The 27,780-nt window shown below is 40.6% G+C and overlaps 2 protein-coding genes and 2 pseudogenes across 2 annotated transcripts; 3 read left to right on the forward strand and 1 right to left on the reverse strand.

The window, feature by feature from the left end:
* Positions 1 to 1,172: 1,172 nt before the first annotated feature.
* On the forward strand, positions 1,173 to 8,867 carry LOC150068203 (olfactory receptor 7E24-like). The gene is made up of 2 exons (XM_090351123.1): positions 1,173 to 1,241; positions 8,238 to 8,867. The coding sequence occupies exons 1-2, from the start codon at positions 1,173 to 1,175 to the stop codon at positions 8,865 to 8,867; spliced, it is 699 nt and encodes a 232-aa protein (XP_090207249.1).
* Positions 8,868 to 19,020: 10,153 nt separating this feature from the next.
* On the forward strand, positions 19,021 to 20,016 carry LOC150068204 (L-lactate dehydrogenase A chain pseudogene; annotated as a pseudogene).
* A 4,858-nt stretch (positions 20,017 to 24,874) lies between these two features.
* Positions 24,875 to 25,662, reverse strand: LOC150068205 (calbindin pseudogene; annotated as a pseudogene).
* Positions 25,663 to 26,853: 1,191 nt separating this feature from the next.
* LOC150068206 (olfactory receptor 7E178-like) lies at positions 26,854 to 27,780 on the forward strand. The gene has a single exon (XM_090351363.1). The coding sequence runs from the start codon at positions 26,947 to 26,949 to the stop codon at positions 27,778 to 27,780; it is 834 nt and encodes a 277-aa protein (XP_090207489.1). The 5' UTR covers positions 26,854 to 26,946.

Here is a 27,780-nt window from a genome sequence, read left to right on the forward strand (position 1 = left end):
GGTACTGAGGCTCAGGTGGTAGAGCTCTAGCATTGAGAAAGTCCAAGGACAGGGTTCAGGCCCTGAGTTCAAGCTGAGGACTGGCAAAAAAATTAGATGTAAATTTTGATTTCTATTGTACTGAAGTAGATATATTTACCTGAACACTTAATGCATATTTATTTATTTATTGTTTGTTAATGCATATTTATATCTTAAGAGTGATGCACATTTAAATTCCTGTGAGAAATTGGTCAGGTGTGGGGCTTGAACTCACAGCCTGGGTACTGTTCCTGAGCTTTTGTGTGCAAGGCTAGCACTCTACCACTTTGAGTCACAGCACTGCTTCCAGTTTTCTGGTGGTTAATTGGGGATAAGCCTCATGGACTTTTCTTCCTGGGCTCATGATTTTTTTTCTTATATATTCTTTAACAATATAAGATGGGGCCAGGAGTATGGCCAAGTGGTAGAGTGCTGGCCTAGCATGCACAAAGCCCTGGGTTTGATTCCTTGGTTCACATACACAGAAAAAAACTGGAAGTGGTGCTGTGGCTCAAGTGGTACAGTGCTAGCCTTGAGAAAGCTCAAGGAGAATACCCATGCCCTGAATTCAAGACCCAGGACTGACAAAAAACAAAACAGAACAAAACAATACAACAACCCCAAACCCCCAATATAAGATGGTCTTACCATTCTACTCAGCTTTATTATCTTTCTATTTATTTTAGCATTTAAAGCACTATGTTATATATGGAATATATAGTGCATGTTATAATTAGATCATATACTTTATTATATTTATATTATAAAACATAAATTATATAACAGAATCATTTGTATGTGATAAATGCAATTTTATTAACATTTTGTATTAGAATAATTTCATTACTTTTAATACAGATATGATATAGAACATTATACATTATATCTATAGACTATAAATTCCTATGTAATGTATACCATAGATCATATAATATACACTATGTGTTATACTGCATATATTATATACATTATACATTATATTCTATAAATCATGCATGATGTATTATATGTTATTTACCAGGTATGAATATAAATGTGAGCCATTGGTGCTTAGCATGTTGTCTTTTCAAGGAAGGGTCAGGACAAGATGTCTCTATGAATGAGAAGAATCAGTAAACACAGGAAAGAAAATGGAGCTCCTTTTCACCAAGATGGCACTGAACATGAAGAAGGGAGCTCCTGCCCTTTCTAAAGGTGAAGCCAAGGAAAAGGCACTGAAGGCAAGAAGGCAGTGCTGAAAGGTGTCCAAGCCACAAAAAAAGAAGATACCCACTTCACCCACTTTCAGGCTGCTGGGGAGACCGCACAAATATCCCTGGAAGAGTGCTCTGAGGAAAATAATTGTATGTAACTATCAAGTGACCTTGACCACTAAGTCATCCGTGAAGACGATAGAAAACAATAACACATTTGTGTTCACTGTGGATGTCAAGGCCAACAAGCATCAAATCAAGCAGGCTGCGAGAAGCTCTGTGACATTGATATGACTAAGGTCAATACCCTGATCAGATCTGACAGAGAGAAGACATATGTACGACTGGTTCCTGATTATGATGCTTTAGATGTTGCCAACAAAATTGAAATAATCTAAACTGCATCCAGCTGGCTAATTATAAAAGTACAATTTTTTCCCACTTAAAAAAGAAAGAAAGAAAGAAAAGAAAATGGAGCTGTGGTTCAAGTGGTAAACACTAGCCTTCAGCAGAAAAGCTCAGGGACAGAGCCCAGGCTCTGAGTTTAAGCCCAGGGCCAGCTCAAAAAGAAAAATAAATAAACAAACCAAAAAGGAAAACAGGAAAGTCTATTCTGTGGGGAAAGAAAGAGAGGAAAACCAGTGGGAATCACAAAAGAGGAAGACAGCAGAAAAGCATATATAGAGACAATTTAAAAATATACAGATACCCTGCTTTCATCAAAAGAAATATAATCAGTTATAATAGATACAGATATAGGATATAGATTAATCAATAACAAATGTATACAATCGTCTATTATTATGTAGCATTGCATATCATGCATTGTATATTATTATTAGCAGTAATATTTTTACCCTTAAGAGGATGTCCAAAGATCTTGACTTCAACAAGTCAGTGTATGAGAACAAAGCATCTCTTCCCATGCCACCACTTCCAGTTTTTTCTTCCATCTCTGCCAACTCTATGGCGTCCCCTCAGGTTACCTGGTTCCATTTTCACATCTGTACCTTGCAATTATGACTGCTTCCATTTATTTGCCTAACCTTGACCTCCCCCACCCTGACAAAACATGTTTCAGCTTCTTGCGTTTCCTTTTGTCAGGAGGCTACTCAGGAAATCTGTGGATCATGTTTTGAAGGCAGCTGGGGCAAAAAAGTTTGTAAGATTCTTATAGCCAATGAACTACCAAAAGCAGGAAGTGGAGGTGTGGCTCAATTGGTATCCTTGAGTGAAAAAGCTCAGGGATAGCACCCAGAGCCCAAGTTCAAGCTCCAGGACTGGCATAAGAAAAATGAAACTTGTTTTAGTTTTACACCTGCATTCAGGTATCTAAATGAGTGCTATCTGGGGCTAATTACCAACAATTTCAGTGTGCATTAACTAAAGTTTTGCTTCTTTTTACTTCTGTTTTCCACTTAATATGTAGGGAAAGGTCATGTTAAATAGGAAAATAGTATTGTTCCCATCTAAACACAAAGTGGAGTGAACTCTGTACATACGATAGGTTTTACAGGTGATAGAATGAATGTAAGATTCATGAACAGAATTTTACTCATATATACCTTTTTTCTTTTTTGCTCTACCTGGGGCTTGCTTTCAGGACCTGGATGTTCTCCTTGTGTTAGTTTACTCAAGCCTAGAGACCTACCACTTGAGACACAGCTCTATTTTCAGAGCTTTGGTGGTTAATTGGAGAGAAGAGTCTCATAGATTTTCTTGTTTGGGCTAGGTTTGAATTTCAGTCCTTAGATCTCAGCCTCTGGAGAAGCTAGGATTACAGCATGAGCTCCCGGCACTCAGCTTAGATTGGTTCTAAAGTTTGAGAATTTGAGCCACTCTGTTCCTCCATGAGCTTCAGATATCTCAAGGCCAAACTGAGTGCAATATATTTATAACTCCAATGTCATTCAATGATTATATAAAATTGTATCACAAACAATTCCCATAATAGTTCACTCTCATCCTATTGCTGTAGACAACTAGCTTCTTTTTTTATTTGTGCAAGCACTCAGGGGCTGGGCTCTGTCCAAGTGGGCATTCTACCACTTGTGCCACAGCTCCACTTCCAGCATCTCAGTGGTTATTTGGAGATAAGAATATCATGGAATTTCCTGTCCAGGCTGGGTTTGAACTGCAGTCCTCAAATCTCACCCTTCTGAATAACTAGAATTATAGATGTGACCCACCAGTGCCTGGCAATAACTAGCTTTTCCATGTGCATTCATTCCAGGTGCTGGTGGTTTACACCGGTAATCCTAGCTACTCAGGAGGCTGAGATTTGAGTATCTTGATTTAAGGTCAGCTTGGGCAGAAAAATCCATGAGACTTTTATCTCTAATTAATGAGCAAAAAAACAGAAGTGGAGTTGTGGCTGAAGTGATAAAGTCCTTGCTTTGAGCAAGAAAGACATGTGAGAGCTCGAGGCTCTAAATTTAAGCTCTAGTACAGGAATACATAAAAGGTGTTCGTTGGCTGGGAGTTTGGCCTAGTGGTAGAGTGCTTGCCTAGCATGCATGAAGACCTGGGTTCAATTCCTCGGCACCACATACATAGAAAAAAAAGCTGGAAGTGGTGTTGTGGCTTAAGTGGTATTGCTCTAGCTTTGAGAATAGTCCAAGGACAGTGCCCAGGCCCTGAGTTCAAGCCCCACGACTAGCAAAAAAAAATGTGTTCCTAGAATTCACGAATTAAAGCTTGTGTGATTTTCAGTATGCCAGCAAATGTATTGTATTTAGATTGCTTCTCAGAAGTGTGTGGTACCCAGAGCATTTGACTGAAATCCTGTACCACACAGAGTCGAATGTTCTAAATCAGAATTTAGTTCATAGTAACATATAGTAGGGAAAACTGTCATTATTAAAAAATGATAACTAGGAGCCAGGTACCCTTGTCAGTAGTCATAGCTACTCAGAAGGCTGAGATGTGAGAATCAACATTCAAAGTTCAAGCAGAAAAGTCTATGAGATTCTTTTTTTTCGTATATTTTTATTGTAATTAATAGAAGGGTTACATTATATTCACCAGATAGAAAGTGCATTGCTTCACATACATTAATACTCTTTCTCATGTCTTGGTCCCCATTTCCCTTCCACCACCCCCGCCCCCATCTTGGTTTCCCCCATTCCCTATCTGACTTCAAATAACCAAATACACATATATACAATATATCAGACAACCAGGTGAAATACTGTAACAATATGAGATAGCTAAGGGACAGCAAAAGAGATGAGAGATAACAGTACCTTCAGGACAACAATCACTCATTATATGGCTTTTGTTTCTATATCCTGGAGGTCTTTCTTTTAGCATCATGGCCTTACATATCTAGGTTTTGTTCTATTGTAGATCTCTGCTAGGAGAGTCCAAGGTTTCTACTGATTATGACAAATGAGGGAAACCATTGAGCTTATGTTTCTTTGAGTCTGGATTACTTAACTTAATATGATTTTTTTCTAAGTCTTTCCATTTCCTTACAAATGGGGCGATGTAATTCTTTCTGACAGCAGCATAGAATTCCATTGTGTATAAATACCACATCTTGTTGATCCACTCATCAACTGAGGAGTCCATGAGATTCTTATCTCCAATGTATTACCAAAGTAGTTAGAAGCAGAACTGTGGCTCAAATGTTAAAGTACTAGAGTTGAATAAAAGAACTCAGGGACAGTGTCCATGCCCTGAGTTCAAGCTCTAGGACAAGGCAATATATATATATATATATATATATATATATACATATATATATATATATAATTCATGGAGAACTCAATAAATAGGCTTGCAGTTCAAAGCTATTTTTCAGCATCATCTCAGAGTTATAAACTGAGCAGACTGGATTTCTAATGGTGATCAGTTTTTAGTGTACTCAGCTGGGGGAAAATAACAGAATGGATAACATCCACATTGTGTAGGAATTTAGTAAATACAAATATAGTTATCACCATCATTATCATCATCTGTTGAACTATTAAGTAGGGCATTTCATTTAGCTACCTGAACCCTAGTCGTGCTTAACCTCAAGGTTTGAGAGACCATCATATTTTTTGCCAGTCCTGGGCTTGAGCTCAGGGCCTGAGACTGTCCTTGGACTTTCTCAAGGCTAGAGCTCTAACACTTGAGTCTTAGCACCACTTCTGGCTTTTTTCTATGTATGTGGTACCAAGGAATTGAACCCAGGTCTTCGTGCATACTAGGCAAGCACTCTACCACTAGGCCAAACTCCTGGCCCAAGGACAATACACTTTTGAATAGTTAGTGAGTCAATGAAGAAATCACAGAAGCAATTAAAGAAATCATAGAACCAAGCCAGGCAGGTGGCTCATGTCTGTAATCCTAGCTAAGATCTGAGGATCAAGGTTCAAAGCCAATCCAGGCACAAAAGGACCTGAGACTCTTATATCCAATTAACCTCTAGAAAATGGGAAGTGGGGATTGGCTCTAGGGTAGGTGGGGCGCCTTAAGCTGAAGAGCTCAGGGACTGTGCCCAGGCTGAGTTCAAGCCCCATGATCCACCAAAAAATCATAGAACCAAATAAAACACTAGGACTATTGGAATACAGGAAAGAGAAATGTTTACAGCTGAGTGCTTACATTAAAAAATAGAAATATTTCAAATCAACAGGTAAAGACACATCTTAATCCCTGAAGCAAGCATAAGCACAACCATATCTTCAAATAGAGAAGTATTTTGAAGTAATAAAGTTCAGAGTGAAAATTAATAAAAAAAGGTTGCAAAAAGAATAATACAAAGGAGGACACCCAAAGTTGGCCATTGGAAAATATACAGAAGGTTAATAAACATATTTCCAAACTAACCGAAGGGAAGAAAAAAACAAAGAAGAGATGAAATGAATAAAACTATGTATGAAAATTAGATATGAAAATTAGATATTGGCATTACCAAAATGCCAATGACATTCAGCCAATGATGAAGGATTAGATGAGGGAATAGACTGATAATATAGTTTATTAAACTGGAATAAAGAAAGTCTTAAAAAGTGACTACACTTTCAGTGTGCAAAACAGAAAAGCTTCTGGAGATACATTGTACTGGTAGTAATTAATGTCAAAGGCATGTATACTTGACACAGCCATATTTTCTTGAATGTATTTGCTAAAATGTAAATGGGTATGAAAGAAGGTGGGCTATTAAAATAAATACAGAAATGAAAGATGCAAATGTCATATACAAACTGTGCCTAGAGCAGAGCTCAAATCCTTTGGTGGATATTTATTCCCCCCCATCTCTTTTTCTTTTTTGGGTTGTTCCTAAGACTTGAATTCAGGGCCTGGGCATTGCTGAGTTTTGTCATTGAGGGATAGCACTCTACCACTTGAGCCATGGCTCTCCTGCTTGTAAGTAGTTAATTGGACATAGGATAATCATGGTTTCAAATGATGATCCTCACATCTCAGCCTTCTGAGTAACTAGGATTATATTCACAATCTATCCAGGCTTGGGGATTAGTTTCTTGAGTTCCCTGTAGATAATGGATATTAAGCATTTGTCAGATATATTGTTGGTGAATATCTTTTCCCAGTTGGTCAGCTGTCTCTCTACTTTTGCAACTATGTTTTTATCTGTACAGAAACTTTTTATTTTTAGGTAGTCCCATTTATCGAGTCTCTCTCCACTCTGTTGTGACCCTGGAATTCTGTTCAGGGATCTGTTGCCTTTGCCTATTAGTTCCAGTGTCTTTCATTAGGCTTTTATAATTTTCATTGAATAATTCCTTTACTTCTTTGATTAAGTATATTCCTAAGTATTTTATTCTTTTGGGGTCTATTGAGAATGGGATCATTTTCTTGATTTGGCCTTCTGTTTGTGTATTGTTGGTGTACAAGAAGGTTACTGACTTCTCAAAGTTGATTTTGTATCCTGCCACTTTGCTAAAGTGGTTTATTAGTTCTAGTAGTTTGGGAGTGGAGTTTGTTGGGTCACTCAAGTAGAGGATCATGTCGTCTGCGAATAAGGATAGTTTAATTTCTTCTTTCCCTATGTGGGTCCCTTTGATGTCCTTTTCTTGTCTTATTGCTCTGGCTAAGGGTTCCAGCACTATATTGAAGAGAAGTGGAGAGAGTGTGCATCCCTGTCTAGTTCCTGATTTTAAGATGAATGGTTCCAGTCTTTCACCATTTAATATAATACTGGCTTTAGGTTTTTCATATATGGCTTTCACTAGTTTGAGGAATGTACTCTTATTCCTATTTTTTCTAGAGCTTTCAACATGAATGGATGTTGTATTTTTTCAAATGTCTTCTCCGTATCCAGAGAAATTATCATACGATTCTAACCATTAGCTTTATTGATATGATGTAGTACATTGATTGATTTGCGAATGTTAAACCAGCCTTGCATTTGTGGGATAAAGTCCACTTGATTATAGTGTATGATTTTTTTAATTTGTTTCTGGATTCTGTTGGCTAATATTTTATTGAGGAGTTTTGCATCTGTGTTCATTAGAGAGATAGGTCTGTAGTTTTCTTTTTTTGTTGGGTCTTTCCCTGGTTTGGGGATGAGAGTAATATTACCTTCATAAAATGAGTTTGGTATTGCTCCTTCTGTTTCTATTTCTCGGAAGAGCTTCAAAAGTATAGGTGTTATTTCATCTTTAAATGTCTTGTAGAATTCGCAGTGAAACCATCTAGACCTGGGCTTTTTTTGGTTGGCATTTCCCTGATTGCTTCCACAATTTCATTGTAAGAAATTGGTCTGTTCAATTTGTTTACCTCATCGTTGTTCAGTGTGGGTAGCCTATATTTATTTAAGATGTCATTCATTTCTACTAGTTTTTCTTGTTTCTTTGAATATAGGCCCTAGTAGTACCTATTCATTATGGACTGGATTTCTTGGGAATCAGTTGTGATTGTTCCCTTGGGGTCTTTAATCTTGTTTATTTGAGTATCCCCTTTCCTTTTTTTGATTAATCTTGCCAAGGGTCTGTCAATTTTGTTGACTCTTTCAAAGAACCAACGTTTTGATTTATCAATTTTTTGTATAATAGATCTTATTATACACAGATGTGTCTTGTTATCATTTTTGGCTGCATGGATGACATGCTTCTTACAGTGATGGCCTACGACAGGTACGTGGCCATCTGTCACCCCTTATATTACTCTGTCCTCATGAACCCTCGGTTCTGTATCTTTCTGGTTCTGGCCTCATTTTGTGTTAGTCTCTTGGACTCCCAGTTGCATAATTTGTTCGTGTTCCAGTTTACTTACATCAAACAAGTAGAAATTTCAGGCTTCTGTTGTGAGCCTGCACAGATCCTTCATCTGGACTGTTCTGACACTTTTGCCAAAAGCCTACTCACCTATTTGGTTGCTGCCCTATTTGGCTTTCTACCCATTTCAGGAATCCTACTTTCTTACTGTAAGATAATATCCTCTATTTTGCAAATCACATCATCTGGGGGGAAGTCCAAAGCTTTCTCTACATGTGGGGCTCACCTGTCGGTCGTCTGTCTATTTTATGGAACAGCTGTTGGTGTGTATCTGGAGTCAGTTGTATTCCATTCTTTCAAAGAGGGCAAAGTGGCCTCGGTGATGTACACTGTGGTCACCCCTATGCTGAACCCCTTCATCTACAGCCTGAGGAACAAAGATATTAAAGCCACCATAAGGAAACTCAACAGTGGAAGACTCTAGAAAAGTAATTCCTATGCAGGTGGGAAAATATCCCAGCAGTCAATACAGAAGGCTATATATAATACACCTCGAATGCTGGGACAGTGTTGGGAAGGAGAGTGGAATGGAGGACAAGACAGAAAGAAAGCTGTCTGCCTCTTGGGAGGAAAACATGTCATCAGAAAAACCTGAAATAAAAGGAGAGCTGTTGTGGTAAAAGCAGTGTAAGAAGATCTAGAGAACATCCAAAGTCTCCTGTCCTCTTATTGATCACCAAATAGAAAATGATAAAAAGAAACCATGAGATCACTTACAGGAGGGCCTTGTTGATGCAGGGAAGAGTCATTCTTGTCTCATTCAAATTCCAAAGTATAAAGTGGTAGGGTTGGGGATGGGAAGAGCCAGCAATCTACTATATCTCCCTTGGTTTGTGCCAACATTTGTCTGGATCAAACTATCTGTCATCTACAGAGGAACTGACACAGAGCAGAAGCTGGAGGAGAAGCAGCATCAGAGCACAGGGGACATTTCTGCAGCATTCACAGAGCTGTGAATCTAGCTGGAGACTGAGCCTGCAGTGTCAGGCAGGAGTATAAATGGATCTTCAGTTTCTGTGGCTTCTTATTACCTGATGGCACCGGGAAGCATCACCAGCCTCCTCCCATATCCTTGAGAGAGCCTGCTCTGCCCTCTAGCTCTGCATCTGCAATCTGGCATCAAGGTAAATAACACAAGTTGGAAAACATGTGTAGGATCTTCTTCTCCATGCCTTCAGGGCTGTGATTTCTTCTAGGACTCTAGATTATAAAATGCCATGAAAGTGGTGCTGTGGCTTAAATGGTAGAGCATTAATCTTGAGCTGAAGAGCTCAGGGACAGTGCCCAGCCCCAGAGTTTAAGACTCATGACCACCACCACCAACAAAATAATAAAATATAAAACCCCAGGGATGGAGTCATTTTCTGTTGAGTTGTTTGCAAACTTATGTGCAGAAAAAGAGTTTAAAAGAAATCAAGCACAAAAATAAGTTACAAAGATCCGTAAAAATGCCACTAAGTATGATATAAATGGATGGCACCAGAGGATGCCATGTGAAGGTCACAAGATGACAACCCTGCCAAAGACTATCTACAAATTAAATGCAATGCCACCAGTATCCCAACGTCATTCGTTTTTTTTATTGTAATTAGTAAAAGGGTTACATGATATTTGCCAGATAGAAGGTGCATTAATTCACATACATTGATACCCTTTCACATGTCTTGGTACCCGTGACCCTCCCCCCCCAAACCCCCCTCCCATCTTGGATTTCCCCCTTCCCTATCAAATTTCAAATATCCAGATACAAATAAATTCAATAAATCAGATAACATAGTGAGATACTATACCAATATGAGATAACCAAGGGACAGCAAAGGAGATGAGAGACAACATAGTACATTAAGGACAACAATCATTCATTATACGGCTTTTGTTTCACTATCCTGGAGGTCCTTTCAATTAGCTTCACATTATATGTCCTTATGTATCAAGATTTTGCTCTATTGCAAATTTCTGCTAGTAGAGCCCAAGGTTTCTACTGATTATGACGAATGAGGGAAACCATTGAGCCTAAGTTCCTTTGAGTCTGGCTTACTTCACTTAATATGATTTTTTCGAAGTCTTTCCATTTCCTAACAAATGGGGTGATGTCATTCTTTCTGACAGCGGCATAGAATTCCATTGTGTACAAATACCACAACTTTTTGATCCACTCATCAACTGAGGGACATCTAGATTGGTTCCATATCTTTGCTATAGTGAATAGTGCTGCAATGAACATGGTTGTGCTAGTGGCATTAGTATGTCCTTGTTTCTGGGTGGTTGGGTAAATGCCAAGTAGTGGAATTGCTGGGTCATAGGGGATTTCTCTGTTTAGCCTTTTGAGGCACTGCCACACTGCTTTCCATAGTGGTTGAATGAGTTTGCAGTCCCACCAACAGTGTAGTAGTGATCCCTCCTGGCCATATCCCCTCCAGCATCTGTTGTCATTCGTTTTCCTGATCCTGGCCATTCTAGCTGGAGTGAGGTGGAATCTTAGAGTTGTTTTGATTTGTATTTCTTTTATGACCAGAGATGTTGAGCATTTCTTCATGTGTCTATAGGCCATTTTTGTTACTTCTTCAGAGAAGACTCTCTTTAAGTCTTTGGCCCATTTTTTAATAGGATGGTTGTTACTTTGGAGGTTAGTTTTGGAGTGATTCAATTTTTTGAGTTGTTGATATAATTTAGATATGAGGCCTTTGTCCGTTGTTTGGTTGGTGAAGATCTTCTCCCACTCTGTAGGCTTCCTGATTAGTTTACTAGCTATGTCCTTTGCCATACAAAAGCTCTGCAGTTTAATGCAGTGCCACTTATCCAGCCTTTCTCTGATTTGTTGTGATTCTTGGTCCTTATTAAGAAAGTTTCGACCTGTGCCAAGGAGGCCTAGTGTATCTCCTATTCCTTTCTGTAGAGTTTTCAGGGTGTCAGCTTTTACCTCCAGGTCTTTGATCCATTTGGAGTTAATTCTAGTGCAAGGTGACAAAGAAGGATCCAGCTTTAGTTTTCTGCAGGTGCTTAACCAGTTCTGCCAGCACAACTTGTTGAAGAGGCTGTCTTTCTTCCATTCTATTTTTTTGGCTCCCTTGTCAAAGATTAGGTGGCCATAGGTCTGTGGTTTAATATCTGGGTCCTCAGTTCTATTCCGTTGGTCTTCAGGCCTGTTCCTGTGCCAGTACCAAGCTGTTTTGAGAATTATAGCTCTGTAATAGAGTCTAAAGTTTGGAATTGAAATTCCTCCAGCGCTGTTCTTTCTGCTAAGAAGTGTTTTTGCTATACGGGGTCTTTTACTATTCCATATGAAATTTTGGATTGCCTCTTCTATTTCTTTAAAGAATGACATTGGGATGTTGATGGGTATTGCATTGAATTTTTAGATGGCTCTTGGCAAGGTTGTCATTTTCACAATGTTGATTCTTCCAATACAGGAGCATGGGAGGTTTTTCCATTTCCTTAGTTCTGCTTTAATTTCCTTTTTTAGGGTTTTAAAGTTTTCATCAAAAAGGTCCTTTACATTCTTAGTTAAGCTAATTCCTATGTACTTTATTTTCTTTGAGGCTATTGTGAAAGGAGTTGCTTTCCTGATTATTGCCTCGTTCCTCTCACTGTTGGCATAAAGGAAGGCAGTTGATTTTTGAGGGTTGATTTTATAGCCTGCTACTCTTCCAAAGCTTTGAATCAGCTCAAGGAGCTTGGGAGTAGTGTCTATAGGATTCTTTAAATACAGAATCATGTCATCTGCAAAGAGGGATAGTTTTATTTCCTCTTTCCCTACTTGGATCCCCTTTATGCTTGCTTCTTGCCTTATTGCACTGGCTAGGAATTCTAGTACTATGCTAAAGAGGAGTGGAGAGAGTGGGCATCCTTGTCTCGTTCCTGATTTTAGAGGGAATGGCTTTAGATTTTCACCATTAAGCGTAATACTAGCAGTAGGTTTCTCATACACAGCCTTTATTACATTGAGGAATGTTCCATGGATTCCTAGTTTCTCCAGAGCTTTTAACATAAAGGGGTGTTGGATCTTGTCCAATGCCTTTTCCGCGTCTATTGAGACAATCATGTGATTTTTGTCCTTGCTCCTGTTGATGTGTTGAATTATATTAATTGATTTGCGTATGTTGAACCAGTTTTGCCTCCCTGTGATGAATCCAGTTTGATCATAGTGTATAATTTTTTTGATGAGTTGTTGTAGACGGTTGGCCAGTATTTTGTTGAGAAGTTTTGCATCGATGTTCATCAAAGATATAGGTCTATAGTTCTCTTTCTTTGATGAATTTCTGTCAGGTTTGGGGATGAGGGTTATACTGGCTTCATAGAATGAGTTTGGTAAGGAACCTTCATTTTCAATTTCGTTGAAGAGCTTGAGGAGTATTGGTGTGAGCTCTGCTTTGAAGACCTTATAGAATTCAGCTGTGAATCCATCTGGCCCTGGGCTTTTCTTAGGTGGAAATTCTCTAATTGCCATTTCTATTTCAGAGCTTGAAATAGGCCTGTTGAGTTGGCTTAGCTCTTCTTGGTTCAGTGTGGGTATGTTAATATTGGCTAGGAATTCATCCATTTCATCTAGATTCTCAAATTTGTTGGCATAAAGGTTTGAGAAGTATTCCCTCATGATATTCTGGATCTTGGTAATTTCTGTCGTGATATTACCATTTTCATCTGCGATTTTGTTTATTTCGATATGCTCTCTTCTTTTTTTTGGTAAGATTTGCTAAGGGCTTGTCAATTTTGTTAATTCTTTCAAAGAACCAACTCCTTGTTTTGTTGATTCTTTCTATAGTTTTTTTGGATTCCAAATCATTTAATTCTGCTTTGATTTTAATTATTTGCTTTCTTCTAGTGGGATTAGGGTTGGTTTGTTGCTCTTTTTCCAGGAGCTTAAGGTGAGACATTAACTTGTTCGTTTGCAATTTTTCCAACTTGTTGTAGGCACTCAGTGCTATAAATTTTCCTCTGGGTACTGCCTTTGCTGTGTCCCAAAGGAGTTGGTTGTTTGTGTGCTCCTTACTGTTAAATTTCATAAACTCTTGGATTTCTGTTCTGATCTCTTCGATGACCCATTGGTTATTCAACAATGTGTTGTTCAGTCTCCATGAGTTACAGGGTTTTCGTTGGTGGAGATGTGTGTTCAGTTCCAGTTTGATGCCTTTGTGGTCTGAGAGTGTGCATGGAATAATTTCTGTGTTTCTGAATCTGTCCAGGTTTGTTTTATGGCCTAACATGTGATCTATTTTGGAATATGTTCCATGTGCTGCTGAGAAAAACGTATATTGTGTCGTTGCTGGGTGGAATATTCTGCAGATGTATGTTAGATCTAGTTGGTCTATATAGTTGTTCAGTTGTAAGGTTTCTCTGTTGAGTTTTTGCCTTGTTGATCTGTCCATAGGTGAAAGTGGTGTGTTAAAGTCACCGACAATCACTGTATTTTGATCTATGTATAGTTTCAGTGTAAGTAAAGTTTGCTTGATGAAGTTTGGAGCTCCGGGATTGGGTGTGTAAATATTTAGGATCGTTATGTCTTCCTGGAGGAAAGATCCCTTTAGTAGTATGTAGTAACCTTCTTTGTCTTTTCTTACTAATTTTGGTTTGAAGTCTATTTTATCTGATATGAGGATGGCAACTCCAGCCTGTTTATGGGGGCTGTTAGCTTGATAGAGTTTATTCCAACCTCTTACTTTCAAAAGATGCTTGTTTTTTTGGGTAAGATGTGTCTCTTGAAGACAGCAGAACGATGGCTCTTGCTTTTTGATCCAACTAGACAGCCTATGCCGTTTAATTGGAGAGTTGAGTCCATTGATATTGAGAGTTAGGATTGAGAGAAATTTATTAGGTCCTACCATTTTTAAAAGCTTTTATTTGGGCCTGTGTCTTGACAGTTCTTGTGGTCCTTAGGTGGTATGCTGTTTAGGTGCCATTTCTTTCCCTATATTTCATTTATTTTGGTTTTCTATGTATAGAACATCTTTCAGAATTCTCTGTAGTGTTGGTTTTGTTGCGACATATTGTTGCAGCTTTTCCCTGGAATGGAATGTTTTTATTGTTCCCTCAGTTATGAGTGAGAGCTTAGCTGGGTACAGGATTCTTGGTTGGTAGTTATTTGACTTCAGGGCATGACATATATGCTTCCAGTCACTTCTTGCTTGCATGGTCTCTGCTGAGAAATCTGGGGTTATTCTGATTGGTTTTCCTTTATAGATTACTGAACCCTTTTCCCTGGCTGCATTTAGGATCCTTTGTTTGGTTTCAACTGATCCAGATCGCATTACGATGTGGCGGTGAGATGTTCTTTTCTGGTCAGGTCTGTTTGGGGTTCTAAAAGCTTCTTGTATCTGGATGGGTCTGCCCTTCTGGATATTTGGGAAGTTCTCTGAGATGATTCCTGGAATTATATTTCCAATACCATTGACCTCTTTCTGCAGACCCTCCTCAATAACAATTAGCCTTAAATTAGGCTTCCTACTTGTATTTTGGACCTCCTGAAGCGCTCTCTCATTTTTCCTAGATTTGGATTGACTCATTTTCTGTTCTTTCTCTATAATAACTAAATTATCTTCAGCCCCAGAAATTCTCTCCTCTGAATTGTCTAACCTGCTATCAAAGCTATCTACTTTATTTTTCATCTCCCTTGCTTCTAATTGCTCATTTTTGATGCCTTGCATCTCTTCTTTTAGATCATGTATGGATTTCTTTAGCTCCTTGATTTCCATTTGAGTGGTTAGCTCAGTAGCTTTATTTTCTTTGAACATTTGCTGAAGTTCGGTCACCTTTTTATTTGTGGATTCTATGAATTCATCTTTCTTTGAACAGCCTTTATTATGGCCTCCTTTATGGCTCCTTCTTTTTTACTTATCACCTTGTTTATGGTTTCCTCTTGTTCAGCTATGGCTTCCTCCATTATCTCTTTCTTTATATTTTCACATTTTTCATTAATGATGTTTATCAATTGCATTTGTACAGCACTTGGAAGACTCTTCTCTAGGTTTGCCAGTGACTGTTCCATTGGCTGTTTACATTGGGTGGAGGAGGTGGGAGATGTTGTTTCTTGATTTGACATTTTTCTTGAGTTTCTTGTTCTGCCCATTTGAAAATGGGAGCAAGATTAATACTAAACACGATTATAGTTTTTCAGATATGTCCAAGCTAGACCTCTGTAGCTGGCAGACTCTAGATGTTCACAAGTTTTGATTGGTGTTATCACTCTTTCTTTTTGTGCAGTTACGGACTAATCTAATTATTCACTGATAAGCGATTTATATCCAAAACAATAAGCCTCTCAATCCAATCTCTATTGTCTTTAAGTCCCTCTGAGCCTAGAGAATGATTAAACACCTAGATATACAATGTTGCTCAACAGTCATCAAGTGTAGATACATGCAGTATAAGGGTTGAAAGAGGAGCAGAGGTCCAGAGATCGAGAAGTAGAATGAGAGAGGTCAGGGGGTAAGTAGGTAGAGTATTTGAGTACAATGTTTGGAAAGTATTAGAATAAAACTTATGTGTTGCTGCACGACTAGCTCTTAGTCCAGCCAGTGGCCTCACAGTGGACCATGGGATGGATCTGCAAGCTTCTGTCTGAGCGTGGTTGGCAGACATTTTCCTGTGCTGCTTCCAGGGGCGGCCCCAAGCCAAGAGTCTGGGGATTGAGAGTTTCAGGAGCTCTCAGCAGGACCAGCAGGAGGCCCCTCTGTTCCCAGGGGCGGGGCCCAGCTCAGGACTTGGGCTCCAAGGGCGGAGCCGCGCCTTTTTGGTTCTCAGAAGGGGAGCTTGGCTGCTGGTCGGCCCTTCAGGTCCCTGCTGTGTTTCCACTGCTTTGTCAGAGTCTGTGACTGTCGGGGGGGGCCCTCGGTGGTGTCTTGCTCAGGATTCCCAGCTGGAGGATGCCGCGCTCGAGAATTGAGGGGGGGCAAATGCTGGCTCCTATTTACCCGCACCCCCTACCCACTGTTGTAAGGCAGGGTCCCAAAGCTCTCCCCTCTCCAGATCCAGTGGCCTGGGTGAGGCCATGGTGGGTGGGTGGGATCTGGGACAGCTCCGCCTCCCCTGGTGGGGTGCTGAGTCTTAGGGTCTGCCCGCTTGTCAGTCTCCAGTCAGAGGGCTGGGGGTTGAGCCCGTTGGGCGGGTGGGAGTTGGGGCAGCCCCGCCTCTCTTGGTGGGGTGCTGGGACTTATGGGTAGCCCTCCTGTCAATCTCCAGTCAATGGCCTGAGGGAGGGGGCTGTTGAGGGGAGGGACAGGATTCTAAATTCCTTGCCCCCCTGCTCCCATCTGTCTTTCTCGGGCGGCGTGTTGGGGTCTGAGTTAAGTTCTATTGCTTGGCACCCGCTTAGCTTTCCCGATGTTTTTGGGGACGCGCTGTATTACTCATGCCTCTGCATCCGTCTGCGGGAGCTCCTCGGTGGTGGGGAGTCTTTCACTCCCCTCGGGTCTCCGCCGCAGCCTGTGTTCTGCGTCTGGGTTCTGCCGCTTGCTGTTCTGGTTCTGCATCTGGGTTCCACAGCTTCCGCCGTTCGCTGGCCCGGTTCTGTGCTGGTTTCTGCAGCTGTTGGGCTCCCAGCCTGGTGCCCTCCACTGCCGCCGCTTTTCATGGATTAGAGCCGGTGCCCGCACCCGCTTTCCCCGTGTGGAGCCGGTGCCCACTCAAGCCGCTGTTTGCGGCTTGGTCCTGCGAGGCTTTCCGCGGCTTTGGGCGAGAGGTGGGGGAGGGGTCCTCATGTTCCAAATTCTTTGAGAAAGTTGGATGTGAGCATTATCTGGATTTCTTTTCGGTTTGAGTCCTTCTCCATTGCTTTTTGAGTTTGTTGTTGTGGATTTCTTTAGATAGTTGGCTCGTGGGACTCCCTGGTTCTCTGTTTTTGTCAGAGAAAGCTAGGTAGCGTCCTTATTGTCTCGGCACCATCTTCCTTCATCCCCACTCAGGTGTATTTCTTCATGATTTTTGGTGGAATGGATAATTTCCTATTGACTGTGATGGCTTATGACCGCTTTGTGGCCATCTGTCACCCACTGAACTACCCAGTTATCATGAAACCTCACTTCTGTGGCCTCCTGGCTCTGGTGTCCTGGCTTCTCATTTTCTGCATCTCACTTTTCCATGTTCAACTGATGAGGAAATTAACCTTCTCCCCGGGAACCACCATCACCCATTTCTTCTGTGAACTACCTCAGGTTCTCCAAGTGGCCAGCTCTGACACCCTCATCAATGACATCTGGATGTACCTGGATTTTGTGCTATTCTGTGTGTTTCCTGCCTTAGGAATCTTCTTCTCTTACCATCAGATCCTCTCCTCTTTAATGAAGCTGCCCAACACAGCTAGCAAGCACAAAGCCTTCTCCACCTCTGGCTCTCACCTCTGCGTGGTCTCCTTGTTCAATGGGACAGGACTTGGGGTTTACCTCAGCTCTGCGGTGTCCTCCTCCGCCCACAGGACAAGGTGGCCTCAGTGATGTACACAGTGATCTCTCCCATGCTGAACCCCTTCATCTACAGCCTGAGGAACCAGGACGTGATGGGGGCTCTGGGGAGACTGCCAAGCAGAGTGGTCTCCTGTCTTGATGGATTGTGAACCACAGAACAAAGTAGTCCACTGCAAGAAGTAAGACTAATTGGCTGAATATCAGCATCATTGATTCTTTTCCTTCATTATAGGACTCAGTATATACATATATATATATATCCATCTAGAAAATATATATGAATTCAAGAATACCCTGCAAAGCCCCTATGGCTTTCTCTGTCTATATGTGGACATCTGTCTTTGAAAGAAATTTACTTGCTGTACTTCAGAAGAACAACTTCTCTTTTCAGTGTGAATTTTCCTTAATATTCCCATTTGGCGAGATGTTATACAAATTCTTCTGGCCATTTCTAATTGTGCATAGAAACCACTTGTCACAGTCCGAGGTTCCACAGTATCCCCTTAAGTTATCCCTTTGTATATTAAATCTTCCTCTTAAAACAAAAAACTTCTTCTTCCTCCTCCACCTCCTTTTTCCTCCTCCTCCTCCTGCTCCTCTTGTACTTCTGCTTCTGTTGCTACTTCTGCTGCTGCTTCTTCCTCTTCCTCTTCCTCTTTTACAGCACTGGGACTGAATTCAGTCTCTCAACCTCCTGAGTAGCTAGGATGACAAGAGTCAGCCACCATGCCTGGTGGCCTGAAGCTGACTTCATCAAAATCCAGCAATCGGGCCAAGGAGAGCAGTAACAGAAGGTAAGGAATTAGGGGCTGATATGAGAGAAATGAAGATCAGAAAATACAAATGTCCAGTTAACCAGGGAGGATACATTCATTAAAAAATAATTAAATAATCATACATTGATTAAATCCACTGAACAGTGCACTGAGCTATTCTTGTGATATTCTGAATGGAATCAAAGAGTAACATATATGAGGTACCAAATATAATTTTATAGGGTGCTGGGTGTCTCAGTGTGCTGCTGACCAAACAAAACATGGGATTTTTATCTATAACTTCCAAGTATAAGACACTATTAAATAATGAATGAAAATCAAGAAATTGGATGGAGCAGCTCTTGCTGAGTCCAGATCTGCCCGCCGTGCACCTCCGACTCCCGCCCATCATGCACCCTGGATTTCCAGTCCTTCCAAGTCCAGAATGGAAGGTCTCAAGGATCAGCTGATTGTGAATCTTCTTAAAGAGGATCATGTCCCCCAGAACAAGATTACAGTTGTTGCGGTTGGTGCTGTTGGCATGGCCTGTCCCATCAGGACTTGGCAGATGAGCTTGCTCGTGTTGATGACATGGAAGACAAACTGATGGGAGAAATGATGGATCTCCAGCTCAGCAGCCTTTTCCGCAAAACACCAAAAATTGTCTCTGGCAAAGACTACTCTTTGACTGCAAATTCAAGCCTGGTTGTTTTCACAGCTGGGGCCCGTCAGCAAGAGGATGAAAGCCGTCTTAATTTGGTCCAGCGCAATGCAAACATCTTTAAGTTCATCATTCCTAATGTAGTGACAGACAGCCCAAACTGCAAGTTGCTTACTGTTTCCAATCTAGTGGATATTCTGACCTAGGTGGCTTGGAAGATAAGTGGCTTCCCCAAAAACTGTGTCATTGGAAGTGGCTGCAATCTGGAGTCAGTCCAGTTCCATTACCTGATGGGAGAGAGGCTGGGAATTCACCCCTTAAGCTGTCATGGATGGGTTCTCATGGAGACTCTAGTTTACCAGTGTGGAGTGGAGTGAATGTTGCTGGTGTCTCCTTCAAGAATCTGAATCTTGATTTAGGCACTGATGCAGACAAGGAACAGTGGAAAGAGGTTCATAAACAAGTTGTTGACAGTGCCTATGAGGTGATCAAACTGAAAGGCTATACATCCTGGGCCATTGGACTGTCTGTGGCAGATTTAGCAGAAAGTATTATGAAGACTCTTCGAAGAGTTCATCCAATTTCCACCATGATTAAGGGTCTCTATGGAATAAAGGAAGATGTCTTCCTTAGTGTTCTTTGCATTAGGGACAGAATGGAATTTCAGATGTGGTGAAGGTCACTCTGACTCCCGAGGAAGAGGCTCACTTGAAGAAAAGTGCAGATACGCTTTTGGGAATCCCAAAGGAGCTACAGTTTTGAAGTCTTCTATGTACCACTTCACTGTCGAGGCTATAAGAGAATTTTAGTCGGGGATTATGCATGTTGTCCCATACTGATCTGTGACTAAAGCAGTAGCATTATAAAAATACCTGGAAAATGTATCCATTTCCTGAAATTAGGACTAGGACTGGTTCAGGAAAACATGCAGCTGTATTCTGATGGTGGATGGGTCCTGTGTAACTGTAAAAACTGGTAACTGTAAACAATTGTACTCTCTCTGAGACACCGCGGAGAGAGGTGGGGGAGGGGTCCTCGCATTCTGAATTCTTTGAGAAAGTTGGATGTAAGCTTTATCTGGATTTCTTTTCCGGTTTGAGTCCTTCTCCGTTGCTTTTTGAGTTTGTTGTTGTGGATTTCTTTAGATAGTTGGCTCGTGGGACTCCCTGGTTCTCTCTAGGCAGCGTCCCTATTGTCTCGGCGCCATCTTCCTTCCTCCCAATGTCATTCTTTAATGAAGGAGAAGAAGCAATCACAAATTCATATGGAATAATAAAAGATCTAGACTAGCAAAAACAATCCTTAGTAGAAAGAATAGCATTGGGAGAATATCAGTACAAAACTTCAGACTTTATTACAGAGCTATAGCAATAAAAACCCGCTTGATACTGGCACAAGAATAAGCCTGAGTGAGGACCAGTGGAATAGAACTACCCAGAAATTAACCCACAGGCTTATAGCCACATGCTCTTCAATAACGGAACCAAAAAAAATAGAATGGAAGAAAGACAGCCTCTTCAACTAATGGTGCTAGCAGAATTGGTTAGACACTTGTAGGAAACTAAAGTTAGATCCTTATATGTAACCCTACACCAGAATTATTTCCACATAGATCAAAGACCTTGTGGTATAAGGAGATACCCTGAAAATTTTACAAGAAGTATAGGAGAAACTCTAGGGCTCCTTAGCACAGGTGGAAACTTTCTTCATAAAGACCCAGAAACACAACAACTTAAAGAAAGTTTGGACAAATGACACTGAATTAAACTGCAGAGCTTCTGTATGGCCAAGGACATAGCTAGTAAGTTAAATAGAAAGCTCACAGAATGGGAGAAGATCTTCACTAGCCATACAACAGAGAAGGGACTTATATCTAAAATGTAGCTGCAGGGGCTGGAAGTTTGGCCTAGTGGTAGAGTGATTGCCTAGCAGGCATGAAGACCCGGGTTCGATTTGTCGGTACCACATACATAGAAAAAAGCCAGAAATGGTGCTGAGGCTCAAGTGGTAGAGCTCTAACCTTGAGAAAGTCCAAGGACAGTGCTCATGCCTTGAGCTCAAGCCCACGACTAGCAAAAATAATACGTAGGAATGAATAAATAAATAATAAAAAATATTTATTTAAAAAATAAAATATATCTACAGCTGCAAAAATTGAATCTCAAAGAAACAACAATCCCATTAAAAGGTGGGCTAAAGACTTAAAGAGAGTCTTCTCTGAAGAAGAAATAAAAATCGCCTATAGACACATGAAGAAATGCTCAACATTTCTGGTCATAAAAGAACTGCAAATCAAAACAACTCTAAGATTCCACCTCAATCCAGTCAGGATGGCCATGAGCAAGAAATCTACTAACAACAGATTCTGGCGGGAATGTGGCCAGGAGGGATGACTACTACACTGTTGGTGGGAGTGCAAACTCGTTTAACCACTATGGAAAGCAGTATGGCAGTTCCTCAAAAGACTAAACATAGGTCTCCCCTATAACCCAGCAATCTAACTCCTGGGAATTGAAACAAATGTCCATAAGCAAGGGCATACCAAAGCTACCAGCACAAAATGTTCATTGCAGCACTATTTACCATAGCAAAGATATAGAATCAACCCAGATGTCCCTCAGCGGATGAACGGTATTTATACACAATGGAATTTTTTGCTGCCATCAGAAAGAATGACAGCACCCCATTTGTAAGGAAATAGAAAGACTTGGGAAAAAATCATAGTAAGTGAATTAAGCCAGATCCACAGAAACAGACTCCATGGCTTCCGCCATTTGTAATAATTAGTATATATGTAGGGGATTTTCCTAGCAGAGGATCACAGTAGCTCAAAAGCTGTGTGCATATGGCCATATGGGATGAGACTAAGTGAACTCTAGGATAGGGAAACATGAGGTTTATCTTTGTCATTGTTTTTAATGTACTATATGAAGTTATTTATTTTCTTTCTTTTTACCCCCTCCTTATAGTTTCTCCCCTGCTGTTTCTGTATCTGACTTTGTTACCTGGTATATTGTATATACGTTTATTTGTTTCTTTGAATCAGGGATAGGAAGGGGAAAAAAGATGATGAGACAAGGATAGTCATCCTTTGTGACCTAGTGTAATGGCAATATTCATAGACAATATTCTGGAAATGAACTTTACAACTTGGGAGGGTGTGGGGGGAGTGAAAGTGGGAGAAAAACATGGGAAGAAGTAACAATGTTTGAGAAGTAATGTACCTACTACCTTGTGCATGCAGCTGTAACGCCTCTATACATCACACTGACAATAAAATAGAATTAAACAAAACAAAGCTAAATATTGCCCTATTTGAAGTTGTAGCTGCTGAGTTCTGAGATATGGTAGACCAGGACGAGGCAGTCTCCTTCTCTCTAATCTCTCTCCTCCTCCCGTTCCACTGGTCCCTTGATCTCCAAGCTGGAGGCCCTCTGACATTTGACTAACTCCATCCACCATTCCGAAGCCTTCAGGAAAAGGTAACCAGCTGTAGTTTGTGGTGGAGGCATACTGACAAGGACTGTGCACTCCCTTCCTGTTTGTGGGGTCCCTAGAGACTTCAGAGGTCTCTTGTGAAACTTTTCACATTTTTTCTTATTTTTTATAATAATAAAAATGGAATATTCATCATTAACTCTGGCAGTAATGATACAGTTCACAGACATTTCTGTCATTGTTCCCTGCTTCTCAATCAAAGGACTTACAGCCATCAACCATTACAACTCAACTACAACCAGGATAGGATATTTTAGCTCCATTTGGAGCTAGAGGAACTGTCACTTAGATGTGGGCCAAGGGAGGTTTGGGAATCTTTGGTTAGATAAGATAGAAATAGAGCTATGTTGCATGCCGATCTCAGTGTGAAATAGAGAATCCACTAAAGTATTGGCGGTAGAACATTCAGTCACCAGGATGCTCTGAATCTTGCATTCAAATTTAGTTATATAGTAAAAAATAGGATTGTTAGTCAGGTGCTGGTGGCTGTAATCCTACCTACTCAGGAGGCTGAGACCTCAGGATCACGGTTCAAAGCCAGCCCAGGCAGGAAGGTCCATGAGACTCTTACCTCCAACAACTATTCAAAAAAGCCAGAAGTGTTGCTGTGGCTCACTTGGTAGAGTGCTAGCCTTGAGAAAAAGCATCTCAGAGACTGTGCCCATGCCCTGAGTTCAAGTCTTAGGACTGGCAAAAAGTGTAGTTGCTATGAACTAGAAAGAAATGTTTTCAGAGGTTGCAGACAACCATGGTGGAAATGAACAGTTCTACACAGAAAGAAACTCCAGAAACTGTGAAAACCAGACACTAGGATCTTTTCCATCATAAATTTAATTGGAGATGACATACAAGACATGACATAAGACAGCAGTTTATGAGAATTATTATAATTTGACACCTATGAAATGGTTTAGAAAATGAAAAAAACGTCATGCTTGCTGACAGTAGATATGTCAGAAATGTCAATGTCAAGTCAGACAGATTTTTTTGGCTCCTCTGCTGTTGCCATTCCTTGATACCAAATCGACTTGAGGCAACCATTTGATATCAAACGATTAGTAAACTATCTAGGGTTCCTGCTAATGCCTGAAAAAAAAAGCTAATTCCTGAAAAAGCTACAAATGATTCTTTATTGATGTAATGATACTGTGATATTTTAGTTATAAAAGGTCATTTCTCTTAATAGCTGGGAATGTAGCTTAGAAATTGTTTATGGAATAGTCAGAGGATTGCCTAAGAATGATGGATTTGTCATGATTATTGTCTCATTCAGTGACAAATGTGCATTTACACATCAGAAGTTAGACTTTTAGAGATTAATTCTGATGAATTACTTGGAAAAATATTAATTTCCAACTGTATAAATGGAAATAAGTATGTTTGTATATACATATATATACATATGAAAACAAGTATATGTAAGTAACTATACACACACACATACACACAAATATGGAATACCGCTTGATTTTAGCATAAAATCTCCCTTTTCCAATTATATAGTAACAAAAGCTGTACAGTAAAAACAGCATAGAAATGGCCGGGAGTTTGGCCTAGTGATAGAGTGCTTGCCTAGCATGCACGAAGACCCAGGTTTGATTACTCGGTATCATATACATAGAAAAAGTCTGGAAGCTGTGCTGTGGCTCAAGTGGTAGAGCTCTAGCCTTGAGAAAAGTCCAAGGACAGTGCTTAGGCCCTGAACTCAAGCCCCATGACTCACAAAAAAAACCCCAACATTGAAACAAGTAGAAGAAAATATGCCACACATCTTGGATAATTATCTATATGCAGTGAAATTTACAGATATAGAAGAAAATAGAGCATACTCCTCTACAGTGAACATTATTTTTTAGGTACAATGTATTCCTAGCTTGTGGTTGTGGTCATCAGCCCTAGTTGTTTTCAGAAGAGAGAACAAGAGTTAGTCTGATACAGCTTCTTGACAAAGCCATTTTTTTTGCCAATCCCAGGCTTTAACTCAGGGCTTGAGGACGGACTTTCTCTAGCTCTAGCTCAAGGCTAGAGCTCTACCACTTGAACCATAGCACCGCTTCCAGATTTTTCTATGTATGGGGTACCGTGGAATCGAATCTAGGTCTTCATGCATGCCAGGCAAGCACTATACCACTAGGCCAAACTCCTGACCCATTATGACCTTCTTGAATGTTGCAATATTATTAGTATACAGATTCTGTTTATTCTTATCACAGAGATCTTTCAGTAAAGCCTCCAGTTCATTTTCATCTGTGTATTCATTGTGATCCTGCTTAGAGAATTGGTTATAGAAGTCAAAATCCTTGTTGAGCTGTCTCACACATATTTTGACTCCTTGAAATTTAAGAAAATCCACGTATAATGGTAGAAATCTGGCCATGTCAGTCAGTTGTAACTTCCCATCACCATTTGAACCAGTTCTAGCATTAGCTCTGTGTACTCAGCTAGTTCTGTGTCAGCAACTGTTTCCTTTTTGTAGCAGGTTCTTTGGAAAGCTCTTCATCTCCTCAGTTTCTATGAAGAATCCAAGTCTTCATTAATTTCTCATAAGACTTCAGCTGCTGGCACTGGAAGAGCAACAGGAAATTCTCTTCTGTGGGTAACACATGAACCCACTCCACAATTCCTGTTTTATCATATTGATCCACACAAGTTTTCACCTCCATAGCCATTCAGAAAAGTTTTCTCCTCAGGTGATAATTCCAATCCAGCCTTCTTCAGTGCCTGCAAGAGCTCCTGGATCAAGTTGTGTAGTTGTTTTCTGTCCAAGAAAACACTTCTGTCAGCATCAAAATGGAGTCAGATGTTGAAAAACTGTGAGGTTGTGATGAGGGATTATGGCAAGGGAGGTTTTGCCACTGCACAACAGTATTGTGTGTGTGTGTGTGTGTGTGTGTGTATAATTGTTTCCATGTGAGAACGTCATAGTGAAGTTCTCAACTTAACACATCTGTGTGGATGGGCAATAAATTTTAATCCAAGTTACTCCTTCCACTGACCTCACCTACTCATTTTTCCACATATTTTTATTGTAATTAATAGAAGCATTACACGGGCGTGCGTGCACACACACACACACACACACACACACACACACACACATACACACCAGAAAGAAAACCAAAATAGAAATTAGAAAGTCCAGCAATGATAATTCTCCAGGGAGATTTTTATTTTCTAATGTTGAATTATGTCAAATTAGATTTAGAACAGTCAGGCCTCTATATTTTACAAAGCCTTCGTAAATACCATATGTCTAGTATTTTTTCTCATTCACTACTCACTACTTTACTATTTCCTTATGATAAAATAAAGCTTATATGACTCAATATGTTGGATAAAAAGAAATTTCCTCAAAAGGTGATTGCTCTGGATTATCTTTTTTTTTTCATGGGGCTTGAACTCTGGGTCTGGGCACTCTTTCTGGGCTCTTCAGCTCAAGTCTACCACCATACCCCTGGGCCTGGGTGCTGCCCCTGAGATCTTCAGTTCAAAGCTATTGTCTTTCTCCTGGAGCCACAGTGCCACTTCCCGCTTTCTAGTAATTAATTGGACATAAGAGTCTCTCATTCTTTTGTGCCAGGGCTTTCTTTGAACCGTGATCCTCAGATCTCAGCCTCCTGAGTAGCTAGGATTGCAGGCATGAGCCACCACGACCAGCTTATGGATTTTTTAAAAAGAAGAGTCAGTAAAGGGCCAGGAGTTTGGTTTAGTAGCAGAGTGATTGCATAGCATGCATGAAGATCAGGATTGGAGTCCTCAGTACCACATACTTAGGAAAAGATAGAAGTGGTGTTGTGGCTCAAGTGGTAGAGCTCTAGCCTTGAGAAAGCCAAGGACAGTACTCACGCTCTGAGTTCAAGGGCCAGCACCGGTAAAGAAAAAGAATATTGTAATATTCTACCATAGTTTAGAATGAATACATAAAATGGAGTAAATGAAAGAGAAGAACTCAAGGATGATTGGGGTTGTGACAGCTAACAATATGATCGATGGGATATAGTCATGAACAATGAATACTTAAATTCAAAATGATTGAAGAATTCTGAGTTCTTCATTAATTATTGCTTTCATTATACATCAAGGTGTCTAATAAACATTAGGCTGAAGAATGAAACTCGCATCTCAGAATTTTATCTCTTGGGACTCTCAGATGACCCTGAGCTACAACCCACACTGTTTGGGCTGTTCCTGTCCATGTATCTGATCACAGTGCTCGGAAATCTGCTCATCATCGTGGCCATCACCACTGACCCCCACCTCCACACTCCCATGTACTTCTTTCTCTCCATTCTGTCTTGGTCTGACATCTGCTTCACCTCAACCACCGTCCCCAAGATGCTGGTGGACATCCAGACTCACAGCAGAGCCATCTCCTTTGCAGGCTGCCTCACCCAGATGTCTGTTTTTCTCATTTTTGGCTGCATGGATGTAATGCTTCTGACTGCGATGGCCTATGACCGCTTTGTGGCCATCTGTCACCCTCTGAATTACCCTCTCATCATGAACCCTCATCTCTGTGTCTCCTTGGTTCTGCTGTCACTTTTTGCCAGCTTCTTGGAAGGAGAGGTGCATGTGTGGATGGCATTACAGATGACCGATTTCAAGGAATTGGAAATCCCAAGTTTCTTCTGTGACCCCTCTCAAGTCCTGGGTCTTTCCTGTAAGGTCACATTCACAAATGATTTTTCTAAATACATTTTTGGTACCATATATGGTTTCCTTCCTATCTTAGGGATCCTTTTCTCTTACTACAAGATCATTTCTTCAGTGCTGAGAATGTCCTCTTCAAGCGGGAAGTCCAAAGCCTTCTCCACATGTGGCTCTCACCTGTCCGTGGTCTGCTTATTCTTTCGGACAGCATTGGGTGGCTACTTTGAGTCAGCTGTGTCACATTCTCCCAGGGGCAGCCCTGTGTCCTCAGTAATGTACACAGTGGTCACTCCTCTCTTGAACCCCTTCATCTACAGCCTGAGGAACAGGGACCTCAAAAGAGCCCTGAGCAGGTTGTACAAACCAGGAGCTGACTAG

The sequence above is a fragment of the Megascapheus bottae genome, chromosome 1 (genome assembly GCF_031878675.1).
Source record: "Megascapheus bottae isolate mThoBot1 chromosome 1, mThoBot2.hap1, whole genome shotgun sequence".
Classification (NCBI taxonomy): Eukaryota; Metazoa; Chordata; class Mammalia; order Rodentia; family Geomyidae; genus Megascapheus; species Megascapheus bottae.